A 23,026-nucleotide genomic window follows, 5' to 3' on the forward strand; every position below is an offset into this window, starting at 1 on the left:
ACTCTGTTATAAGTAAAAGTCTGGCATTCAAAATTTACTTGAGTAAAGGTACAAAAGTATTGGTATCAAAATATACTTAAAGTACAAAAGTAAAAGTACTCATTATGCAGAATGTCCCATTTAACAACTTTTCAAATGTATACAAATCATTTGAAAATAGCAGATCTACAAGCTCACAATGCGTCGCGATGCGACGCATTGTGAGCTTGTAGATCGGCTATTTTCAAATGCTCAAAATGAATATAGGGCTGAAGTGGTTAATGTATGTTTTATAATAATACAAAAAAATCTACAAAGTAACTAGCAACTAAAGTTTTCAAATAAATGTAGTGGAGTAAAAGTGCAATATTTGGATCCGAGCTGTAGTGGAGTAGAAGTAAAAGTTTTGGAAATTGGAAATACTCAAGTAAAGTATAAATACCTCAGAATTGTACTTAGGTTCTGTACTTAAGTAAATGTATTTAGTTACTTAACACCACTGCACGCACACGCAAACCTACACACACACACACACACACACACACACACACACACACACACACACACACACACACACACACACACACACACACACACACACACACACACACACACAGTGAGTGAATGCTTATTCTCTGGTATGTCTTTATTTGAGTGTTCCTCTGTCTCCAACGCATGTTTTTTGTTCAATTTAGTTTTACAACGAACGATAAAACAACAACATCCTGCCAGTGTGTGTGTGTGTGTGTGTGTGTGTGTGTGTGTGTGTGTGTGTGTGTGTGTGTGTGTGTGTGTGTGTGTGCGTGTGCGTGTGTGTGTGTGTGTGTGTGTGTGTGGTCAGGAACACATAAGGCTATCAAACTACACAAACACAAAAAAAAGCAGATTTACACACATTAGATTTACAAATATTCAGCATGAGACACATGGAGACAGAGAGACAGAGACGGACAGACAGGCAGAGACAGACAGACAGACAGACAGACAGACAGACAGACAGAGAGAGAGAGGGAGACAGACACACGGACAGACAGACAGACAGACAGACAGAAAGCAGTGGTGGAAAAAGTACTCACATGTTTTACTTAAGTCAAAGTATCAATACTGCAATGTAGAAGTACTCTGTTACAAGTAAATGTCTGGAATTCAAAACTTACTTGAGTAAAAGTACAAAAGTATTGGTATCAAAATGTACTTGAAGCACCAAAAGCAAAAGTACTAAAATGTTTGAAAATAGAAGATCTACAAGCTCACAACGCGTCGTGTTGTGAGCTTGTAGATCGGCTATTTTCAAATAGCCTCGGTATAAAATAGGGCTAGAGTGGTTAATGTATGTTTTATAACGTGATAAGTTATATCTGCAAAGTAACTAGTAACTAAAGTTTTCAAATAATTGTAGTGGAGTAAAAGTAAAACATTTGCCTCTGAGATGTAGTGGAGTAGAAGTAAAAGTATGGAAAAATTGGAAATACTCCAGTAAAGTAAAAAATACCTCAAAACCGTACTTAAGTACGGTACTTGAGTAAATGTACTTGGTTACTTTACACCACTGACAGACAGACCGACAGAGAGAAAGAGAGAGAGAGACGGACGGGCGGAGAAAGACAGAGAGATTTCAGGACAGTTTCACAAATTAGTTTGTCTCATTAAGTGTTGTTGTTATTGTTGTTGTTGTAGCTGTTGTTGTTTTTGTTGATGGTGTTGTAGTCATGGCGACGGGACTGTGTGTTGTGGACACCAGCATGGCTCTGAAGAAGAAACATTAGACAAAAATAGACAAGATCAAGATGTGTGTAATCAGAGTTGGAAAAAGTACTCAAAGTTTTTTACTTAAGTGAAACTATTAATCTTCGCGTCCCATCGTGCCGCGAACCCCTCCCCGCACGCGTCGCGTTGCAGAGTAGGGATTGGACCATAATCCTTATTATTGTTTCTCAAAATAAAAATAAACGCTCACATTAACTCATTAAAACTGGCAACGCATCTGGCTATTGAAAAATAGCAGATCTATAACGCACTGCGAGGGGGGGGGGGTGCCAGGGGTCCCTGGCACAAAACATTTTCAGATGGGGGTCCGCAGCCAAATACATATCAATTTGGGGGTCCTTGGCGCGGAAAAGTTTGAGAACTGCTGATTTAGAAGGCATATGTATAGAATCGGCCTCAGGTCTTAATGGGTTAACCCATTCAATCCGGGAACGCGTCTGTGTCACTTTAGATGTATTGTCATCTCATAGCTCATAGCGCGGCACTCTGCCGTGCTATTGTAGATCTGCTATTTTTGAAAAGAAATCGTGAAAATGTGTGCAAATCTTTTAATATACTGTATATATTTTTAAAGCAAAAATTTGGAACTCAACGGAAACAAGACCGCATGGACTTTTTTGGCCGTTTTTTTAACTGTAATTGTGCTTTTATTTTACATTTCTGCCTTATAAAATATTCAACTAATCAAAACTCAAATCTTTGCTTCTGGGCGGTCCCTGGAACAAAAGTATTTGACAAATGTTCGCTTTAAAAAATATACATTTTTGCAGAAATTTGCAATTTTTTTGGTCTTTTCTCAAAAATGCCCTGCCCACGGTATATCAGCCTTTTCACCCAGTGTATCACAAGCTCATAGCGCGGCTATGAGCTTGTATATCTGCTATTTATGAATAGCCAAATAAATCTAAAGTGACACAGGTGCGTTCCCAGTTTGAAGGGGTCAATCATATCGTGGAGATTATAATTTATGGTGAAATTGTCCCGTCATACAGTCCACTGGAACTGAGTTGCATCTGTACTTTTTTGTGCTTTTTTTTACCACTACAGCAAATCTCTTCGCCACAAATTGCCGAAGAGCTTGTAGATCGGCTATTATTGGCTAATGTTACCCCCAGAATATGGAAGCTGGGTTTCAAATGGTTAACACAGGTGGCATTTTAACAGCATATTCAAGCATTGGTGGAAAGTACAGTAACTAACTACTGTACTTAAGTACAATTTTGAGGTATTTTTCACTTTACTGGAGTATTTCCAATTGTCTATACTTTTCCTTTTACTCCACTACATCTCAAAGGCAAATATTGTATTTTTACTCCACTACAATTATATGAAAACTTTAGCTACTAGTTACTTAATAGATTTTGATTATTATTACAAAGCATACATTACCCACTCCAGCCCTAAATACATTTCGGCCATTTGAAAATAGCCGATCTACAATTGAAACATTTTACACATTTGAAAACTTGTGAAATGGGACACTCTGCATAATCTACTTTTGGTAGAGTACATTTTGATGCCAATAATTTTGTACTTCTACTCAAGTAAATTTAGAATTTCTGACTTTTACTTGTAAGGGCGCGCTCCCACCGCACTTTTCCTGGTCTTGCAGATTTTTTCCAAGAATCCACTCATTTGCATTGACAAAGCATTGGCAGATTCTGCCCCAGAGGTAAAATAAAAGTGCGGTGGGAGCGCGCCCTAAGGGTGCGCTCCCACCGCACTTTTATTTTACCTCTGGGGCAGAATCTGCCAATGCTTATTTGTCAATGCAAATGCGTGGATTCCTGGTCTTGCGGATTTTTTCCAAGAATCCACGCATTTGCATTGACAAAGCATTGGCAGATTCTGCCCCAGAGGTAAAATAAAAGTGCGGTGGGAGCGCGCCCTAACAGAGTATTTCTATATTGCAGTATTGATACTTTTTCTTGAGTAAAAAATGTGAGTACATTTTCCACCGAGTGTAGAGCATTATGTCCAGGTCATGTGGATTTCTACACAGTATAGAATAAAGTGTCCGAAACATTAGCATGTGTAGTTTGTCAACCTGTGGATATTCATAACAAAATGATCTATTTCTAATAGTCAATAACAATATCATAAGTGTCCTGTTCTTCCAAATATAATGTTAATGTATGATACTGCTTCAATGTCACACTGCAGGCTTTATCTACCCGGAAATACATTTTTGGTTGTGGTGATGTCAAGATGATTTGTTCTATATAGAATGTTATATTAATGTAATACTGTCCTAATGTAATCTGTGTGTGTGTGTGTGTGTGTGTGTGTGTGTGTGTGTGTGTGTGTGTGTGTGTGTGTGTGTGTGTGTGTGTGTGTGTGTGTGTGTGTGTGTGTGTGTGTGTGTGTGTGTGTGTGTGTGTGTGTGTGTACCTGAAGGTCAGTGTCTCTCACACTAATGGCTCCTCCCTGCTAAGACATGGATGCAGTCACAGCTGAAAAGTGTAAAGATTTTAATTAGCTTTGTTGTCATTGTCATTAACTTTTCATTTCATGTTGTAATCTTCATTAAAAGTAATCAATTCATGGATTTCTGGCAAGCTTTACACTGTAATAAAACTGCCACTCTCATCACTAGCTCATTTAGCGATCATAAATATGTTTTATTTATTTAAAGCAGCTAGCCAAAACTTAAAGCCTCACTGGTGTGGCGACCAAATTTGTGACCTATCCAATAGGCTCTATGCACAGCAGCCATTTTGGAGAGAAATTGGGCCTCTTCTTACTTCCTTCACAGGTGTTACCAATGATACTAATGAAGGCTCTGTTCCATTCTGGTCAAACAGAGGCAGGGTGCTGATATTGTGCAAGTTGGCTCACTAGAAACACTAGTGGGTCTCAAAGTGTGGTCCAGGGACCCTCATGGTTCCTTGAGGGGGTGTAACTCTGAGAGTTATGGGGGTCCTTGAAATTTAAAAGTTTGAGAACCACTGTGTTACACTACATGGAACAGAGCCTTCATTAGAATCATTAGTAACACCTGTGAAGGAAGTAAGGAAGGGGCCCAATTTTTGTCCAATATTATGGCTGCTGTGCATAGAGCCTATTCTCTGACTCCAGCATAGTTTATCGTAGTCAGTCTGACGGCAGTTTATTCCTCTGCATTAACCTGACTGGAAAAAAAAAAGCATAAATAGTCTACCAGTCCTCCTAAACAGCCTCCCTTCCAACAGTGAATCTCCTGAAAAATGCAAAACGGACACCTTTCTGGGAAAACACAACTGGATAGGCCACAGATTTAGGTCTAACACCAGCTTAGCGGAAGGTAAGAAATATTATGCTGAATAAATATAATGATAATGATGATGATAATGATAATAATAATAATAACATTTTTTATTATTATGTATATTCATATTCATATTCATATTATTAATTCAAAATATGTATACATGTACTGTATTACAGTCAACAGATTGAAACATGTACATAATGGCATCAGTCACCACGTAAACATTTATAAAAATACAGTCAACCAAAGGATATTTGCTCAGCTGTTAATGGGAATTGGTTTATTAAAACTGGTAAATGTTTTTTTTTAGGGTTCTACACATAAGAAACTTTAACTATAATAATAATATTTAGAACACTGTAATCACTGGATTAATACCTGAAGAGTGTTATAATCTTAATACCATATAATATCAGAATTTTACATAATCTGGAGGGTAGAATTTAGAACTGACTCTCAAAAAGTCTTCTAGAGTCTATGATCTCAGAAATGTAGAAACTTTAGAACTTCACAGTTTAAAGGGCAAGACCACTTTGGTAGAGGTTTGGGTTGTGTAGTTACCTTACCATGATGTCACTCCAAAGGTGGACAAGAAATCAAAAATAATTGCTCCATTGATTAGAAATTGATCATTCTAAATATGCTCCTCATTGACTTACATTGTACGGTAAAACAGCTCTCAAAGTCACTCTTTTGGCACATAAACAAATGTAAACAAAGTTGATTCAGACAATATAGAAAATGTTTCTTCCTGTTGATTTTGCTATTTTTATTTAAAAAAAAAACAGTACTGGGTTTGGTGATGTTCTATATTGTCTGAATCAGCTTTGTTTGTGTTCGTTTATGGGCTAAAATAGTGACTTTGAGAGCTGTTTCACTGTACAATCTAAGTCAATGAGGAGCATATTTTGAATGATCCATTTCTAATCAATGGAGCGATCATTTTAGATTTCTTGTCCACCTTTGGAGATACATCATGGCAAGGTAACTACACAACCCAAACCTCTACCTAAGAGGTCTTGCCCTTTAAGAACTAAGTTGTGGGAGGAGCTTTGTGTCGTAGGCGGGACTTTACCCTGTGCGCTGCTGTCTGTGGTGTCGTCTGTCATGTCAGTCACCACTGTAAACAGGAAATGACATCATCATCAACACATGAAAACATGAACACAAAAAACAAAAACATTCAATAGGCTCTATGCACAGCAGCCATATTATCACTTCCTTCACAGGTGTTACCAATGATACTAATGAAGGCTCTGTTCCATTTAGTCTAGCACAGTGGTTTCCACGACCCCCATTACTCTGAGAGTGTACAAATGGAACCAAATGGACCCGTAAGGGTCCATTTGGTTCCATTTGTACACTCTCAGGGCGGTTTCTCACTATGGTTCCGCGTGCGCACTCCAGACCGCTCCGTTTCCGAGTGCGCTTGGCTGGCCCGCATTCACACTGGCCAAGGCTCTAACGCGCCCGAGAACACTTGCATATATACCCCCGATCCTATAGGTGGCGGCATGCACATAGTGCTTCGCCAGTGGACACAGACGTCATCAACTATGCGACAATGTTTGTGCTGGTCGCGCATAAATATAGGGTTGCCGCCTGGAGAGAGTCAGGAGCGCACTGAGCGCACAGAAGTCAAGGCACAGACTGCTGTGTTGTTGGCGCGCGTGTTGTTGACAGACAACGGATGCACGCTTATGAGAAACAACACAAATAAAACCTGGTGAAACACAACGCGCAAGATGAGGATACAGGAAACATTCAGTCTAAATGTCCAGTTTGCTAACCTTCACAACAACTACTACTTTTGTATTTGAAACCTTACATTTCTCTAAATATTATAAACTTTCACGACAGCTTAAGTACAAAAATATATCATTTATGAAAAGGCAACTAGCCTATACAGTGAAGTCGGACTGAATGACTGAAACCTTGTATTGTGAATTGTACTTCCATGTACTGTTTCTCATGTCTTACTAAATAAAGTAACATCTTTTCTTTTTTTACTCTCTTTGTGTGGGGATTATCTGGCACATGTATGTATCTGTTATGAAAGAGAAATTGCATCATGAGTAGTCCATGGGAAACCATAAACCTACGTAGGCCTACATCTAAATGAGTTACCATATTTACTTACAAATTTCAAATTACAAAGCCTTACAAGCTATATATATCTGGGATGCATAGTAGTTGAAACTCCACAAGATATCCACAAGATATACTATTATATATATATATATATATATATATTGTTGCTGTCATTATATGGCCATGACACGGCCTCTCTTTCTATCTCGCGCTCTCATTCTATTTCTGTATGTAATGTTTTATATAAATAAATAAATACGTTTTATATATAAATATTGCGGGTTTTAGCGCATCATCCCGCGGGTTCATTTGGTCATTTAATGATAAAATTAACCCGCGGGATGATACTAAATCTTTCATCATCCCGCGGGTTCATTTTAAAATTTAATGATGAAATTAAGCCGCGGGATCCGGCCATGGTTGAACCCCTGTGGATTGATCTGCGACGTGTTTTTGTTGACTGTTTTTGTCGAGTTTATATACCGTCACCTTTTACAAATAGCGGGCCACTTCCGTCAAACGATACGCTTGCTTTCACATTGCAGTGTACCGTCCCCGAGGACGCAAGAATCGCACCCGAGACTACCTCCCGAGGTGGTTTCGGGTACGGAACGGCGATCCGTTTCGGGGAACGATGCGCAACATTCACACTAGCGCGAAACCTTCCAAGCGGTCTCGAGTGCGCACCCAGGGCCATAGTGTGAAACCGCTGTCAGAGTTACACACATGTAAGGGGCCATTTGGAAGCCCATGAGGGTCCCTGGACCCCAACTGTAGACCCACTGGTGTAACAGAGTGTTTCCAGTGAGCCAACATGCACAATATCAGCACCCTGACTCTGTTTGACCAGAATGGAACAGAGCCTTCATTAGTATCATTGGTAACACCTGTGAATGTCTTCATAATATGGCTGCTGTGAATAGAGCCTATAATAATCTGCCTTCATCAAAATCCTCTCTGTCGGGTGGAAACCTCTGTATGTCCAAGCTGTTACTTTTCAGGATTCAAATACAGACACATAGCAAAAGTAGCAGATCTACAAGCTCACAACGCATCGCATTGTTTCGCTTCGAGCTTGCAGATCTGCTACTTCTGATGCTTTTGTGTGACGCTGTAGTATGATCGAGCTCCTCTCTTTTAGTGGTTTAAAGTAACTAAGTACATTTACTCAAGTACTGCACTTTTGAGGTATTTTTACTTTACTGGAGCATTTCCAATTTTCAGTACTTTTACTTCTACTCCACTACATCTCAGAGACAAATATTGTACTTTTACTAAACTACAATTATTTGAAAACTTTAGTTAATACTTACTTTGTAGATTGTGTTTATTATTACAAGACATGCATTAACCACTTCAGCCCTATTCAAACTTTGGCTTTTTGGAAAATAGCCGATCTACAAGCTCACAGCTTATAGATCTGCTATTTGTGAATAGGACATTCTGCATATTGAGTACTTTTACTTTTGGTACATTAAGTATATTTTGATGCCACACTTTTACTTGTACAAGAGTATTTCTACATTGTGGTATTGATACTTTTACTTAAGTGAAAGAAATGGAGCACTTTTTACACCACTAGTAAGTAGTATGATGAAGTAAAAAACACTAAAAGTTAGAATATAGAGATTACCAGTGGTGGAAAGTAATCAAGTACATGTACTTCAGTACTGTACTTAAGTACAATGTTGAGCTATTTGTACTTTACTTGAGTATTTCCAATTTCCAATACTTTTACTTCTACTCCACTACATTTCAGAGGCAAATATTGTACTTTTACTCCACAACAATTATTTGAAAACTTTAGTTACTAGTTACTTTTCAGATATAAATTATTATATTATAAAACATACATTAATCACTTTAGCCCTATAGGCTATTGGAAAATAGCAGATATACAAGCTCACAACGCGTCGCATCGCATCGCGTTGTGAGCTTGTAGATCTGCTATTTTCAAATATTCTAGTACTTTTACTTTTGGTACTTTAAGTACATTTTGATGCCAATACTTTTGTACTTTTACTCAAGTCAATTTTGAATTCTGGACTTTTACTTGTAACTGAGTATTTTTTATATTGCAGTATTGGTACTTTTACTAAAGTAGAGAATTTGAGTACTTTTTCCACCACTGGAGATCACAAGGTTTCGAAAGCAACGATGTCACACTGGTAACTACAAGAGATACAAAGCAAGTGTTGATCAACACGCCTGTTGACGTCAAGCGTGTGTCCGATGAGCAAGAACAATAGAAGGAAAATAAGCCTGGGGGTTAAAAAGAAGACGAAACTGTCTGACGGAAATAATTAGTTTCCTCTCCATTACGAGCCTGCGTGTCGCGTGTCCAGGAACTGTATGGGTTTGCATTTCAATGTAATGTTTCCTCATACCAAGACAATGAGATTTTTTTTATCTGTGTGTGTGTGTGTGTGTGTGTGTGTGTGTGTGTGTGTGTGTGTGTGTGTGTGTGTGTGGGTGTGGGTGTGGGTGTGTACAATATTGGCCCCCGAGATGTAGTGGAGTAGAAGTAAAAGTACTGAAAATTGGAAATACTCCAGTAAAAAGTAAGTAAAAAATACCTCAGTACTTCAGTAAATGTAATTAGTTACTTTACACCACTGGCGAAGACGCTGTTACTTATACCCATAGAGTACTGAGTGACATGACTATTGTATCATGAAGACATTATGCTATGAATTTGTGAATGTAACCTTACTGCACCTATAAGTGAGTCCCTGTATGTATTCTCCTTTATGTGGACATACATAATGGTTAGTGTGTGTGTGTGTGTGTGTGTGTGTGTGTGTGTGTGTGTGTGTGTGTGCGTGCGTGCGTGCGTGCGTGCGTGCGTGCGTGTGAGAGAGAGAGAGAGTGAGGAACAGTTTGGCCTTCCATTTAATAGAATGGTTCCTCATACCAACTGAAGAATGTTTTATCATTGTTTGTTTGTGTGCGTGCATGTGTGCGTGTGCGTAACTTCCTGCTGTTTTCCCACAACTTCATCTTTCTCAAAATCCCCTTCATCAACCTTTCCTGCTCGACCGGTCTCTAAATTATTCTACTTCCTGCTTTGTTTGTTTGTCGCCAGGCAGGAATTCCACAGTAATCAGATGAACAGTAAAAACCCAATTTGCCCATCGCACGACATGTGTTCTGTCGCGTGACAAGAACGGCCGAGAATAGCAGATCTACAAGCTCACAATGCATCGCGGATGCGACGCATTGTGAGCTTGTAGGTCTGCTATTCTCGGCCGTGTTAAGCAGTGGTGGAAAAAGTACTCAAATGTTTTACCTAAGTAAAAGTATCAATACTGCAATGTAGAAATACTCTGTTGCAAGTAAAAGTCCTGAATTCAAAATTAATTTGAGTAAAAGTACAAACGTTTTGGTATCAAAATGTACTTAAAGTACCAATAATAAAAGTACTAAAATGTTTGAAAATAGCATCTGCAAGCTGACAACGTGTCGCGATGCAACGCGTTGTGAGCTTGTAGACCGGCTATTTTCTAATTTCCTACTGTAGGTATAAAACAGGGCTAGAGTGGTTGATGTGTGTTTTATAATAAATGGTAAATGGTAAATGGTGCATTTATATAGCGCTTCTATCCGAAGCGCTTTACATTGATTGTGCCATTAACCCATTCACACACACATTCATACACCGATGGCGGAGGAAACCATGCAAGGCACCAACCTGCTCATCGGGAGCAATTAGGGGTTCAGCGTCTTGCTCAAGGACACTTCGACACTAACTCTAGGGGAGCGCCCCAGCCCGGGATCGAACTGGGAACCTTGCGGTTTTCCAGTTCACTCTACCCGGCCACTCTACCCCTGAGCCACTGCCGCCCCAAAATCATTTCTATCATTTCTATAATCATCATTTCTATCTGCAAAGTAACTAAAGTTGTCAAATAATTGTAGTGGAGTAGAAGTGCAACATTTGCCTCTGAGATGTAGTGGAGTAGAAGTAGAAGTATGGAAAATTGGAAATATTCCAGTAAAGTAAAAGTGCCTCAAAATAATACTTATTAGTAGGCTACTTGAGCAAATGTACTTAGTTACTTTACACCGCTGGTCCCAGGTTCGTGCCCGTAGCAGCCGAGCAGCCGCCACCTTGAAGCTGGCACTGAATTTCCCTCATGGGATTAATTTAAGGTCTACATCATTATTATTATTATGAGGCCTACTGGTGTAGGAAAGATGTCTTTTGTGTTTGCACGTCAAGTATTTCAATAGGCTCTATGCACAGCAGCCATTTTGGAGAAAAATTGGGCCTCTTCTGACTTCATTCACAGGTGTTACCAATGATACTAATGAAGGCTCTGTTCCATTCTGGTCAAACAGAGTCAGGGTGCTGATATTGTGCATGTTGGCTCACAAGAAATACTAGTGGGTCTCAAAGTGTGGTCCAGGGACCCTCATGGTTCCTTGAGAGGGTGTAACTCTGAGAGTGTACAAATGGAACCAAATGGACCCTGGGGGTCCTTGAAATGAAAAAGTTTGAGAACCACTGTGCTACACTAAATGGAACAGAGCCTTAATTAGTGTCATTGGTAACACCTGTAAAGGAAGCAAGGAAGGGGCCCAATTTCTGTCCAATATGGCTGCTGTGCATAGAGCCTATTCAACTGTCATGTTCTGTGGAAGGACACGAATACAAAAACAATCACATTTGATCCTAGCATCTTCCCCATGTTGTTAACCCATTCAATACGGGAACGCATCTCAGTCATTTTAGACTTATTTGGCTATAAAAAAAATAGCAGATATACAAGCTCATCTTTTGAAAAGTTTTGAACATTATTTTGTGCAAATTTTTGAATATATATATATATATATTATTATTATTTTTTTAAATTTTTAACTCAAATCTTTGCTTCTGGGGGATTCTACAAATGTCTTAGTTTTTTGAAAAACTGATGTTGCCATAATATCAGTGGTTCTCAAGCTTTTTCATGTCAAGGACCACCCAAAATGATATGCATTTGACCACCAAAATATTTTGTTCCAGGGACCCCCCCAGAAGCAAATATTGGAGTTTGCTTAAAAAAGAATATATATATATTCTAAGATCTGTACACATTTTCACATTTTTTTCAAAAATAGCAGATCTACAAGCTCATAGCGCGGCACTTGGTGCCGTGCTATTTGCTTGCAGATCTGCTATTTTTGATTTGATTGATTGAATACTTTATCAACAGTCTGCAGATTGTACAGAGCTACGTATTACATTGATTGCTAAAAGGATGCGTTTAGAGCTCACTGATCTGCTACTTTTGATGCTTTTTTAATTTGAATCCTGAAAAGTAATATTGTTTTGGACATGTGAGGTTTCCACCCGTCAGAGACAATAGGCTCTATGCACAGCAGCCATATTGGAAGGAAACTGGGCCTCTTCCTTACTTCCTTCACAGGCGTTACCAATGATGCTAATGAAGGCTCGGTTCCATTCCGTGTAGCACAGTGGTTCTCAAACGTTTAAATTTCAAGAACCCCCCATAACTCTGAGAGTGTAAAAAAGGAACCATTTGGTTCCATTTGTACACTCTGTTCGACCAGAATGGAACAGAGCCTTAATTAGTGTGTTGGATTGGTAACACCTGTGAAGGAGGCCCAATGTCTTTCCAATATGGCTGCTGTGCATAAAGCCTATAATGAACAGGGCTTTTACGGTGGCGTAATACTGACCTTCGACGGAGTCGGGTTGTCCTGCATTGGGCTCCACCGCTTCGTCGCCTTCTACTGTTAACACTGCGTCGTCGTCACCGGTACCTGTATCGTCACCGGTACCGGTGCCGTCACCGGTATCGTCACCGGTGTCGTCACCAGTATCGTCACCCATATCGTCACTGGTATCGTCACCAGTGTCGTCACCAGTGTCGTCACCAGTGTCGTCGCTGGCTGCATTTGACATATTGCTGTCGTCAACGTCTGTCTCGCTGTCGCCACCAGCGGGCGCACTGTCATCACCCTGTTCCTCTGTACTATCTGTCTCGCTGTCACTGTCACCTGTCTGGCTATTACTGTCGTCATTGTCACTGTCGTCATTGTCCTCCGGCTCTTCTACACTATCCGCGGCTTCTTTCGACTTCGAGTCATCGCCCGTCTCGCTGTCCTCGCCGTCGCCTGTCTCGCCGTCCACACTGTCGCCTGTCTCACTGTCCTCGCCGTCGCCCTGCTCGTCACTGTCTGTCCCTGCGTCCTCTGGCAAGTCGCCTGTCTCCTCGGGCTCCTCGGTGCTGTCTGGAGCTTCTGTCACGAGCATGTCGTCATTGTCATCGGCCGCTGTCTCGCTGTCGCCTGTCTCACCCTCCTGACTGTTGTCCTGCTCGTTACTGTCTGTCTCGGGGGACTTATCGTCATCGTCCTCCTGTTCGCCTGTCTCACTGACTTCGTCGGTCATTGCGCTGTCATCCTTGTCGTCATCTGAACTGTCTGATGAATCGCTGTCATTGTCATCGCTCTTGGCTGCGCTGTCTGTCTCGCCGTCAACCATCTCACTGCCATCGTCCCCCTGTACGTCGTCTGTCTCGCTGTCGCCTGTCTCACTGTCATTCTCCTCTGGTTCTGCGCTGTCTGCGGCGTCTCTCGTTGTGTCATCGCTGTCTGCACTGTCTGCACTGTCTGGACTGTCCGCACCGTCTGTTCTGTCTGCACTGTCCGGACCGTCTTTGTCACCGTCCTCGTCAGTGGGGCTACTGTCATCGCCCATGTCATCGGCACTGTCTGTCTCGCCGTCACCCGCCTCACTGTCCTGGCTGTCTGTCTGTTCGTCTGACACCTCTGTCTCACCCTCCACCTCTGGCATTGACGCCTTATCTACCTCGTCTCCCTTGCTTTCGTCATCACTGTCATCGCTGTCATCACTGTCATCGTGGTCATCGCTGTCGTCGTGGTCATCGCTGTCCTCGCTCTCGTTAGTCTGCTCTTCGCTCTCATTGCTACTCTGTTCTTTCTCGTCACTATGGTCATCGTCAACGTTCTCTAGACTCGCCGCCTCCTCCTCCCTCATTTCCTCCTCTAGCTCTCGCTCGTCTGTCCCACTGTCTGTCTCGCTGTCACCTGTCTCGCTGTCGACTGTCCCGCTGTCTGTCCCGCTGTCTGCCTGTGTCGCTTCTGTCGCACCTGTAGAGCAGAGACGTTATATCAATGAATTTATATTGCTGCAAATGATCAGTACATAATTTTGCCTCTCAAACTATTTTGTTTTTAAACCATTAAATATCATTATACGGTATAGGTAACACAGGTTGGATTTATAATGCATTATAATCACATTCATAATGCATTATAATGCGCTTTTAAGGCTTCATAACACCCGTTATAAACGTTTATATTCTTGTATGACAACTTATAACGTTTATAACTTCTTTATAAGTGCTGTTCATAATGCATTATAAGCTCAGTGGAACAGCACATTAAAACTACCTTAACTTAGTTAGTTATAAAGTGTGTTTGTTATGAGTTGTTATGCATAATATGTTATAATGCCTTATAATTGCATCATAAAGCATTATAAATGTGGTTATAATGCATTATAGACCCGAACTTCATATAAGGTCTTACCGAAGCACCTCTCCAACTACATGTTAATGCAAATTTCTAATCAGCCATACACACACACACACACACACACACACACACACACACACACACACACACACACACACACACACACACACACACACACACACACACACACACACACACACACACACACACACACACACACACACACACCTGGTTGTTCACCTGTGTCATCACTATCTGCAGGACCTGGAAAAACAAACACACATGTAAGATGAGATGAGATGAGAGAGAGACAGAGTCTTACAGTCTTACTTCATTGATAGGCCATAGACTGCAATGTTCTAAAACGGGGGTTCTCAAACTTTACGGCCCCATATTATGAGGGATTTATTTTTGCCGACCCCATTGCCCCCCAAACTAGCCGACAAGCTCACAACGTGTCGCGGCGCGGCGCGTTGTGAGCTTCTAGATCAGCTATTTTCAAACATTTTAGTACTTTTACTTTTTGTACTTTAAGTACATTTTGATAAATATGCTCCTCGTTGACTTACATTGTACAGCTCTCAAAGTCACTCTTTTATCACATAAACGAACACAACCAAAGTTGATTCAGACAATATAGAACATCACCAAACCCAGTACTGTTTTTTTTTTTTTATAAAAATGGACTGGATCCACGGATCCGGATCTTCAAATAGTAAAATCAGCAGGAAGTTGACATTTTTATTAAAAAACAAACAGTACAGGGTTTGGTGATGTTCTATATTGTCTGAATCAGCTTTGTTTGTTCATGTGCTAAAAGAGTGACTCTGAGAGCCGTGTCACTGTACAATGTAAGTCAAGGAGGAGCATACTTTGAATTATCAATTTCTAATCAATGGATTAATTACTTTTGATCTCTTGTCCACCTTTGGAGTTACATCATGGCAAGGTAACTACACAACCAAAACCTCTACCAAAGTGGTCTTGCCCTTTAACAGTGAACTGCAATTTAATTCAAGTCTGCAGATACACATGCACTTTGCAGATTCCATGCACATTGCGCTTTCCTATCCAGTGCCATTCCAGAATTCTGCTGCTATTTCTCAGTGACAAATACCCCAACAACTACATTTATACAATCAGGGGCGTCACGGTCATTCACTGTGCGTACGACGCGACACCCTCACTCTCACAGACCCGTGATTTCATACCCCCCACTTTTAAAAAAATATATATATGTATATATTTTTTGATAATAAATCGGTAAAATCAGGCAAAAATAAGAATTAAATAACCTAACCCTAACCCTAAAACCGAAATAAAGTAACCAAAACACAAGAAAAAAAAAAAAATCCGCCCAAAAAACGCGAAATTTTTAAAATACAGAATTTGTTTACATTTGACAGTTAAAAATGTTTTTCACGCTTTTTCAAAAATAGCAGATCTACAAGCTCATAGCGCGGCACTCGGTGCCGCGCTATGAGCTTGTGTATCTGCTATTTTTGAATAGCCAAAGTGTAAAGTAAGGGGTATAGTCCACCGAAAGTCCATCCCTCCCCACCTTCTGAGAGCCCGTGACGTCCCTGTATACAATAACTTTAGAATGGTATCGGTATTTATTGTGATTGTGACATTTTTCACTTTCTTTTGACATAGACCAGGATTCAACTAAATTTATAACGGGACACGTGTACTTGAATACACGCGTAAACAGACAGACAGACAGACAGGCAGACAGGCAGACAGACAGACAGACAGACAGACAGACAGGCAGGCAGGCAGACAGACAGACAGACAGACAGACAGACAGACAGGCAGACAGGCAGACAGACAGACAGACAGACAGACAGACAGACAGACAGACAGGCAGGCAGGCAGGCAGGCAGGCAGGCAGACAGGCAGGCAGTACCAGAGGTGGAAAGTATAACTAAGTACATGTACTCAAGTATACTTAAGGACAGTTTTGAGATATTTTTACTTTACTGGAGCATCTCCAATTTTCAATACTTTTACTTTTACTCCACTGCATATCGAAGGTAAAATTTTACTTTTACTCCACTATAATAATTTGAAAACTTGAGTTACTAGTTACCTTGTAGATTTTGATTATTATTAGGAAACCACTTCAGACCTATATATTTACCTATATATATACATACTTTGGCAATTCGAAAATAGACAATCTACAAGCTCACAACGCGTCGCAAAGCAACGTGTTGTGAGCTTGTAGATCGGCTATTTTCAAAGGATTTCATTTGAAAACTTGTGAAATGGGACAAAAAATAATTGCTCCATTGATAAGAAATTGATAATTCTAAATATGCTCCCATTGACTAAAATTGTTCGCTGAAACAGCTCTCAAAGTCACTCTTTTAGCACGTGAATGAACGCATAGAAAGTTGATTCAGAAAATATAGAACATCACCAAACCCAGTACTGTTTTTTTTTTTAATAAAAATGTTAACTTCCTGTTGATTTTGCTATTTGTATTAGGAAGAAAACACGGACTGGATCCGTGGCACCGGATCTGGATCTTCAAATAGTAAAATCAACAGGAAGTTGACATTTGTATTAAAAAGAATGTTCTATATTGTCTGAATCAACTTTGTTTACTTTGTTTATATGCCAAAAGAGAGCATTGCAGTTGAGAGCTCTTTCAGCGTACAATGTAAGTCAATGAGGAGCATAACTAGAATGATCAATTTCTAATCAATGGAGCAATTATTTTTGATTTCTTGTCCACCTTTGGAGTTACATCATGGCAAGGTAACTACACAACCCAAACCTCTACCAAAGTGGTCTTGCCCTTTAAGTAAAACATGTGAGTACTTCTTCCATCACTAGTTACAGCAGTTAGTTGGTTAGTTACATAGTGTCAGACCTGAATTTTCTTCAGCAGGGATGTCTGTAGTGCCTTCATCACGACCTAAATGAAAGGGGAAAAAAATCATTATTATCATCAACAACAAAAACAACAGTCCCAACACAACGCCTTTAAATTGTTACAGAGTATTTTTATATTGTGGTATTGCTACTTTTACTTAAAGGAGAATTTTGGACTAAGTTTTTCTTAGCTTTTCTATGATGTTATGATATTTTAGGATGAATGGTACAGTAGAAAAAATTCATAACTCCATCCCGGGTCCGCCACAGCTTAAAACGTGCGCGGATAGGCCTTGCGCTAGATCGCATATTTTAATAGCTTTTTTTTTTAGATCTGGCGTTCATAGTGACAGAACACTATGCAACCAAAAAAAGATCTAAGTCTCACTAGACGAGATTGAAATCTCGAGATTGAAATCTCGGCTAGCTAGACTTCTGTTTTTTTTTTTTTTTTTTTTTACAGTATTCTGTCACTATGAACGTCAGATCTCACCAAAAAAAAAACGATTAAAATATGTGATCTGATGCAAGGCCTATCCGCGCACGTTTTAAGCTGTGGCGGACCCAGGATGGACTTATGACATTTTTCTACTGTACCATTCATCCTAATATATCATAACAACATAGAAAAGGTAAGAAAAACTTAGTAAAAAATTCTCCTTTAAGTCAAATGTCCCATTTCAAGTTTTCAAATGTATGAAAATCATTTGAAAATAGCCGATCTACAAGCTCACAATGCGTCGCATCGCGACGTATTGTGAGCTTGTAGATCGGCTATTTTCAACTGAAAGAAATGTATACAGGGCTGAAGTGGTTAATGTATGTTTGGTAATAATAATCAAAATCTACAAAGTAACTAGTAACTAAAGTTTTCAAATAATTGTAGTGGAGTTAAAGTACAATATTTGCCTCTGAGATGTAGTGGAGCAGAATTAAAAGTATTGGAAATTGGAAATACTCCTGTATAAAGTACAGTACTTAGTTACTTTACACCACTGCGTATGTGTGCACGCGTGCGCGCAAACACACACACACACACACACACACACACACACACACACACACACACACACACAGTAGAGCTACTTCCTGGTATAACGTGCAGGGAATTACCTAACCTACTTATTGTTTTCATGTGACTCCTCTCTAGAGTCTACACAACATCCTAAGCAATCTGATGATTATACTGATGATATCAAATCTATGTTATCTAATCATTACAAGCTGTAACATAAGGAGCATTGTCATAACCACCAGACATGATGCAACACCCACGGTTAAGTTCAGTGTATTTAACAGTGGTGGAAAAAGTACTCATGTTTTACTTAAGTTAAAGTATCAATACTGCAATGTAGATATACTCTGTTACAAGTAGTAGTCCCGAATTCAAAATATATTTGAGTAAAGGTACAAAAGTATTGGTATCAAAATGTACTTAAAGTACCAAAAGTAGAAAGTTCTCATTATGCAGAATGTCCCATTTCACAACGTTTTCACATGTAAAATGCATATAAATCTTTTATGCGCCGCATCGCGACGCATTGTGAGCTTGTAGATCTGCTATTTTCAAATGGCCAAAATGTATATAAGGCTGAAGTGGTTTTGTAATAATAATCAAAATCTACAAATATTTGTAGTGGAGTAAAAGTACAACATTTGCCTCTGAGATGTACTGGAGTAGAAGTAAAAGTACTGAAAATTGGAAGTACTCCAGTAAAGTAAAAGATACCTCATATTGTACTTAAGTACAGTACTTGAGTACATGTACTTAGTTACTTTACTCCACTGGTAACTTGTAATTGTTTAAATATGAAATAATGCATGACTTAAGAATGCATTAATTGTAAATAGGAAATCTCACACACACAAAGGTAATTCAAAATGCTTTACATATAGAGGCAGTTAAAGGAAGTGGAGAAATAAAATGTAATGGCATAAAAACAATGAAGATCAGAGGGCAATAGGCTCTATGCACAGCAGCCTTATTATCGCTTCCTTCACAGGTGTTGCCAATGATACTAACGAAGGCTCTGTTCCATTTAGTGTAGCACAGTGGTTCTCAGATTATTCAATTTCCACGACCCCCATAACTCTGAGAGTGTACAAATGGAACCAAATGGACCCGTAACACCGTAAAGGGGCCATTTGGAAACCCCTTAAGGAACCATGAGGGTCCCTGTACCCACATTTTAGACCCACTGGTGTAGCAGAGTGTTTCCAGTGAGTCAACATGCACAACATCAGCACCCTGACTCTGTTTGACCAGAATGGAACAGAGCCTTCATTAGTATCATTGATAACACCTGTGAATGTCTTCACAATATGGCTGATGTGAATAGAGCCTATTATAGTTTTAAGTTGCACAGTATCATGATGTGTAAACGTGTTTAGCCTGTTCAGCCAACAACACCATGTGATGTCATGGTTGTTGTGTTCACCAGTGGTTTAAAGTAACTAAGTACATTTACTCAAGTACTGTACTCTAATTAAAATTTGGAGGTATTTTTCTTTACTGGAGTATTTCCAATTTTCAATACTTCAATTACTTCTACTCCACTACATCTCAGAGGCAAATGTTGTGCTTTTACTCCACTACAGTTATTTTAAAACATTTATTTACTAGTTACTTTGTAGAATTTTGTACTTTTTCTCAAGTAACATTTTGAACACGGGCCTTTTAGTTGTAACAGAGTATTTTTATATTGTGGTATTGATACTTTTACTTATACAAAAATGTGAGTACTAGGGTAGTACAGGGTCTTACCAGCATTCATGTGGTCTATTAAAGCTCCTTCTCTGCCTGAAACACAAAGTCACAACTGTTAGTTTCCATGACAACAGCAGCTAAATGACAACACTGTAAATAGAACCATTCATCCACCTCTCAAGCTTCTTCCACATCTGACATTTTACAGTTTAAGCACGCTAAATACAGCCAACTGCACCCAGTGGTGCAAAGTAACTAAGTACATGTACTCAAGTACTGTACTTAAGTACAGTTTTGAGGTACTTTTACTTTACCGGAGCATTTCCAATTGTCTATGCTTTTACGATCTACTCCACTGCATCTCAGAGGCAAATGTTGTACTTTTACTCCACTACAATTATTTGAAAACTTTAGTTACTAGTTACTTTGCAGATATAAAGTATTACATTATAAAACATACATTAACCACTTTAGCCCTATTTTATACCAAGGCTATTTGAAAATAGCCGATCTACAAGCTCACATCGCGACGCTTTGTGAGTATTGTGTATTGTGTGTATTTTCAAACATTTTAGTACTTTTACTTTTGGTACTTTACGTACATTTGGGTACCAATACGTTTGTGCTTTTACTCAAGTAAATTTAGAATTCCGGACTTTTACTTGTAACCGAGTAGGCCTACTTCTACATTGCAGTATTGATACTTTTTCTTAAGTAAAACATTTGCGTACTTTTTTTCACCGCTGACTGCACCACCACACAGTCTCTCGACCAAAACATTGTTTTTAACATACGAAAAGTCCTGATGTTTCCATCTCTGAATATGTTACACATTAAGACGGAGGCATATTTTACAAAATGTCTTCTAAATCCTAACAGTTTCCTGAACATCGTATGTTGCCAGGGGCGTCACGGCCATTCACTGTGCGTACGACGCGACACCCTCACTCAAATAGATCCGTGATTTCATACCCCCCACTTTTTAAAGAAACAAAAAATAAAAACGTTTTTTTTTTATAATAAATCGGTAAAATCAGGCAAAAAATAAGAATTAAATAACCTAACCCTAATCCTAAAACCGAAATAAAGTAACCAAAACACGAAAAAAAAACGAACAAATCCGCCCAAAAAACGCAATTTTTTGAAAATACAAAATGTGTTTACATTTGACAGTTACAAATGTTTTTCACGCTTTTTCAAAAATAGCTGATCTACAAGCTCATAGCGCGGCACTCGGTGCCGCGCTATGAGCTTGTATATCTGCTATTTTTGAATAGCCAAAGTGTAAAATAAGGGGTACAGTCCACCGAAAGTCCATCCCCCCCACCTTCTGAGAGCCTGTGACGTCCCTGTATGTTGCCATATCAGTGGTTCTCAAACGTTGTCATTATCTTTTTAATTATCCAAAATGATCTCAAGATATTTGGTTCCAGGGACCCCCAGAAGCAAATATTTGAGTAAAACCAAATTGCTTTAAAAATAGATATAATATAGTTGGCTCTTTGAAGCTATGAGCTTGGAAAATCTTTGAATAATCCAAAGATTTGCAAAAATGTACAAGCTCATAGCGTGGCATGAAGTGATGCGCTAAGAGCTTGTATATCTGCCATTTTTTGTTTTGTATAAAAAAGTATATGAAGTATAAAATATGGTTAAAGTGGTTAAAATGATTGTGAGGCTATATTAATAGTTTTGCTAAATCTGTGTAATGGCTTGTATTTTAAAATACTGTTCTTGATGCCTATATTTTGATAGATGTTAGTTATACTCTGCAAATGTTTGTTGGTTACTTGTTCACGTTCATGTTATGCTATTGGTTCTCAAAGTGGGGTCCTTGAGGGAGGTCCAGGGGGTCCCCAGCTAAATGATGGATAGTTAACCAAATGGACCCTTATGGGTCTGTAACTCTGAGAGTGTACAAATGGAACCAAATGGAACCAAATGGACCCGTTAGGGTCCATTTGGTTCCATTTGTACACTCTCAGAGTTAAATTAACATTGATTTTACAATATGAATTGGGGTCCCAGAGATAGAAATGATATTAAATGAGGGGTCCGTAGTCCTAATGCATGTCAAACTGGGGGTCCTTGGAATTAAAATGGTTGAAAATCACTGCTAGAGCCATAAAAATATTCTCATATGTGGATCATATCTGGCATATCTTTTCAAATGGGGGTCCGCGGGCTAATAGGTGTCAATTTGGGGGTCCTTGACATGAAAAAGTTTGAGAACCACTGTGTTATGCTATGGAGATACACGTACTGTTCCCTTGACTACAAAGGTTAAGAATGCTATTTAGACAACATTCACCGTCACTCCCACTCCACCCAACTTGCCCTTTGCAGTGCTGCAGTTGTATCTGTGTTTTTTATTAACCATTCTGCTCTAGTGTCAGGCCCTATAACTCGCCCACAGTGGTGGAAAAAGTACTCAGTTATTTTTACTTAAGTAAAAGTATCAAAATTGCAATATAGAAATACTCTGTTACAAGCAAAAGTCCGGAATTCAACATTGACTTGAGTAAAAGTACAAAAAGTATTGGTGTCAAAATGTACTTAAAGTACCAAAAGTAAAAGTACTAAAATGTTTGAAAATAGCAGATCTACAAGCTCACAACGCGTCGCATCGCGTCGCGTTGTGAGCTTGTAGATCTGCTATTTTCAAATAGCCTACTGTAGGTATAAAATAGGGCTAAAGTGGTTGATGTATGTTCCATAATATAATAATTGATCATTGCAAAGTAACTAGTACATTTTCAAATAATTGTAGTGGAGTGAAACTACAATATTTGCCCCTGATATGTAGTGGAGTAGAAGTAAAAGTACACAAATTGGAAATA

The 23,026-nt window shown here is 39.3% G+C and overlaps 1 protein-coding gene across 3 annotated transcripts in view; it reads right to left on the reverse strand.

The window, feature by feature from the left end:
- Positions 1 to 600: 600 nt before the first annotated feature.
- The window catches only part of LOC311062288 (uncharacterized protein), a 28,022-nt gene continuing 5,596 nt past the window's right edge, over positions 601 to 23,026 (reverse strand). Inside the window, exons 4-10 of one of the 3 annotated variants that reach the window (XM_084081202.1) lie at positions 20,244 to 20,279; positions 17,478 to 17,522; positions 14,837 to 14,860; positions 12,773 to 14,209; positions 6,072 to 6,116; positions 4,138 to 4,199; positions 601 to 1,727 (exon numbers count right to left, since the gene is read on the reverse strand). In XM_084081202.1, the coding sequence (XP_083937328.1) occupies positions 4,177 to 4,199; positions 6,072 to 6,116; positions 12,773 to 14,209; positions 14,837 to 14,860; positions 17,478 to 17,522; positions 20,244 to 20,279 (1,610 nt within the window). In that variant the 3' untranslated portion in view covers positions 601 to 1,727; positions 4,138 to 4,176. Of the gene's footprint in view, positions 1,728 to 4,137; positions 4,200 to 6,071; positions 6,117 to 12,772; positions 14,210 to 14,824; positions 14,861 to 17,477; positions 17,523 to 20,243; positions 20,280 to 23,026 lie in introns of all 3 variants that reach the window. The other 2 variants (XM_084081201.1, XM_084081203.1) reach the window with 2 other exon arrangements.

This window comes from Gymnoscopelus microlampas (assembly GCF_963454915.1).
Source record: "Gymnoscopelus microlampas genome assembly, chromosome: 15".
Lineage (NCBI taxonomy): Eukaryota > Metazoa > Chordata > Actinopteri > Myctophiformes > Myctophidae > Gymnoscopelus > Gymnoscopelus microlampas.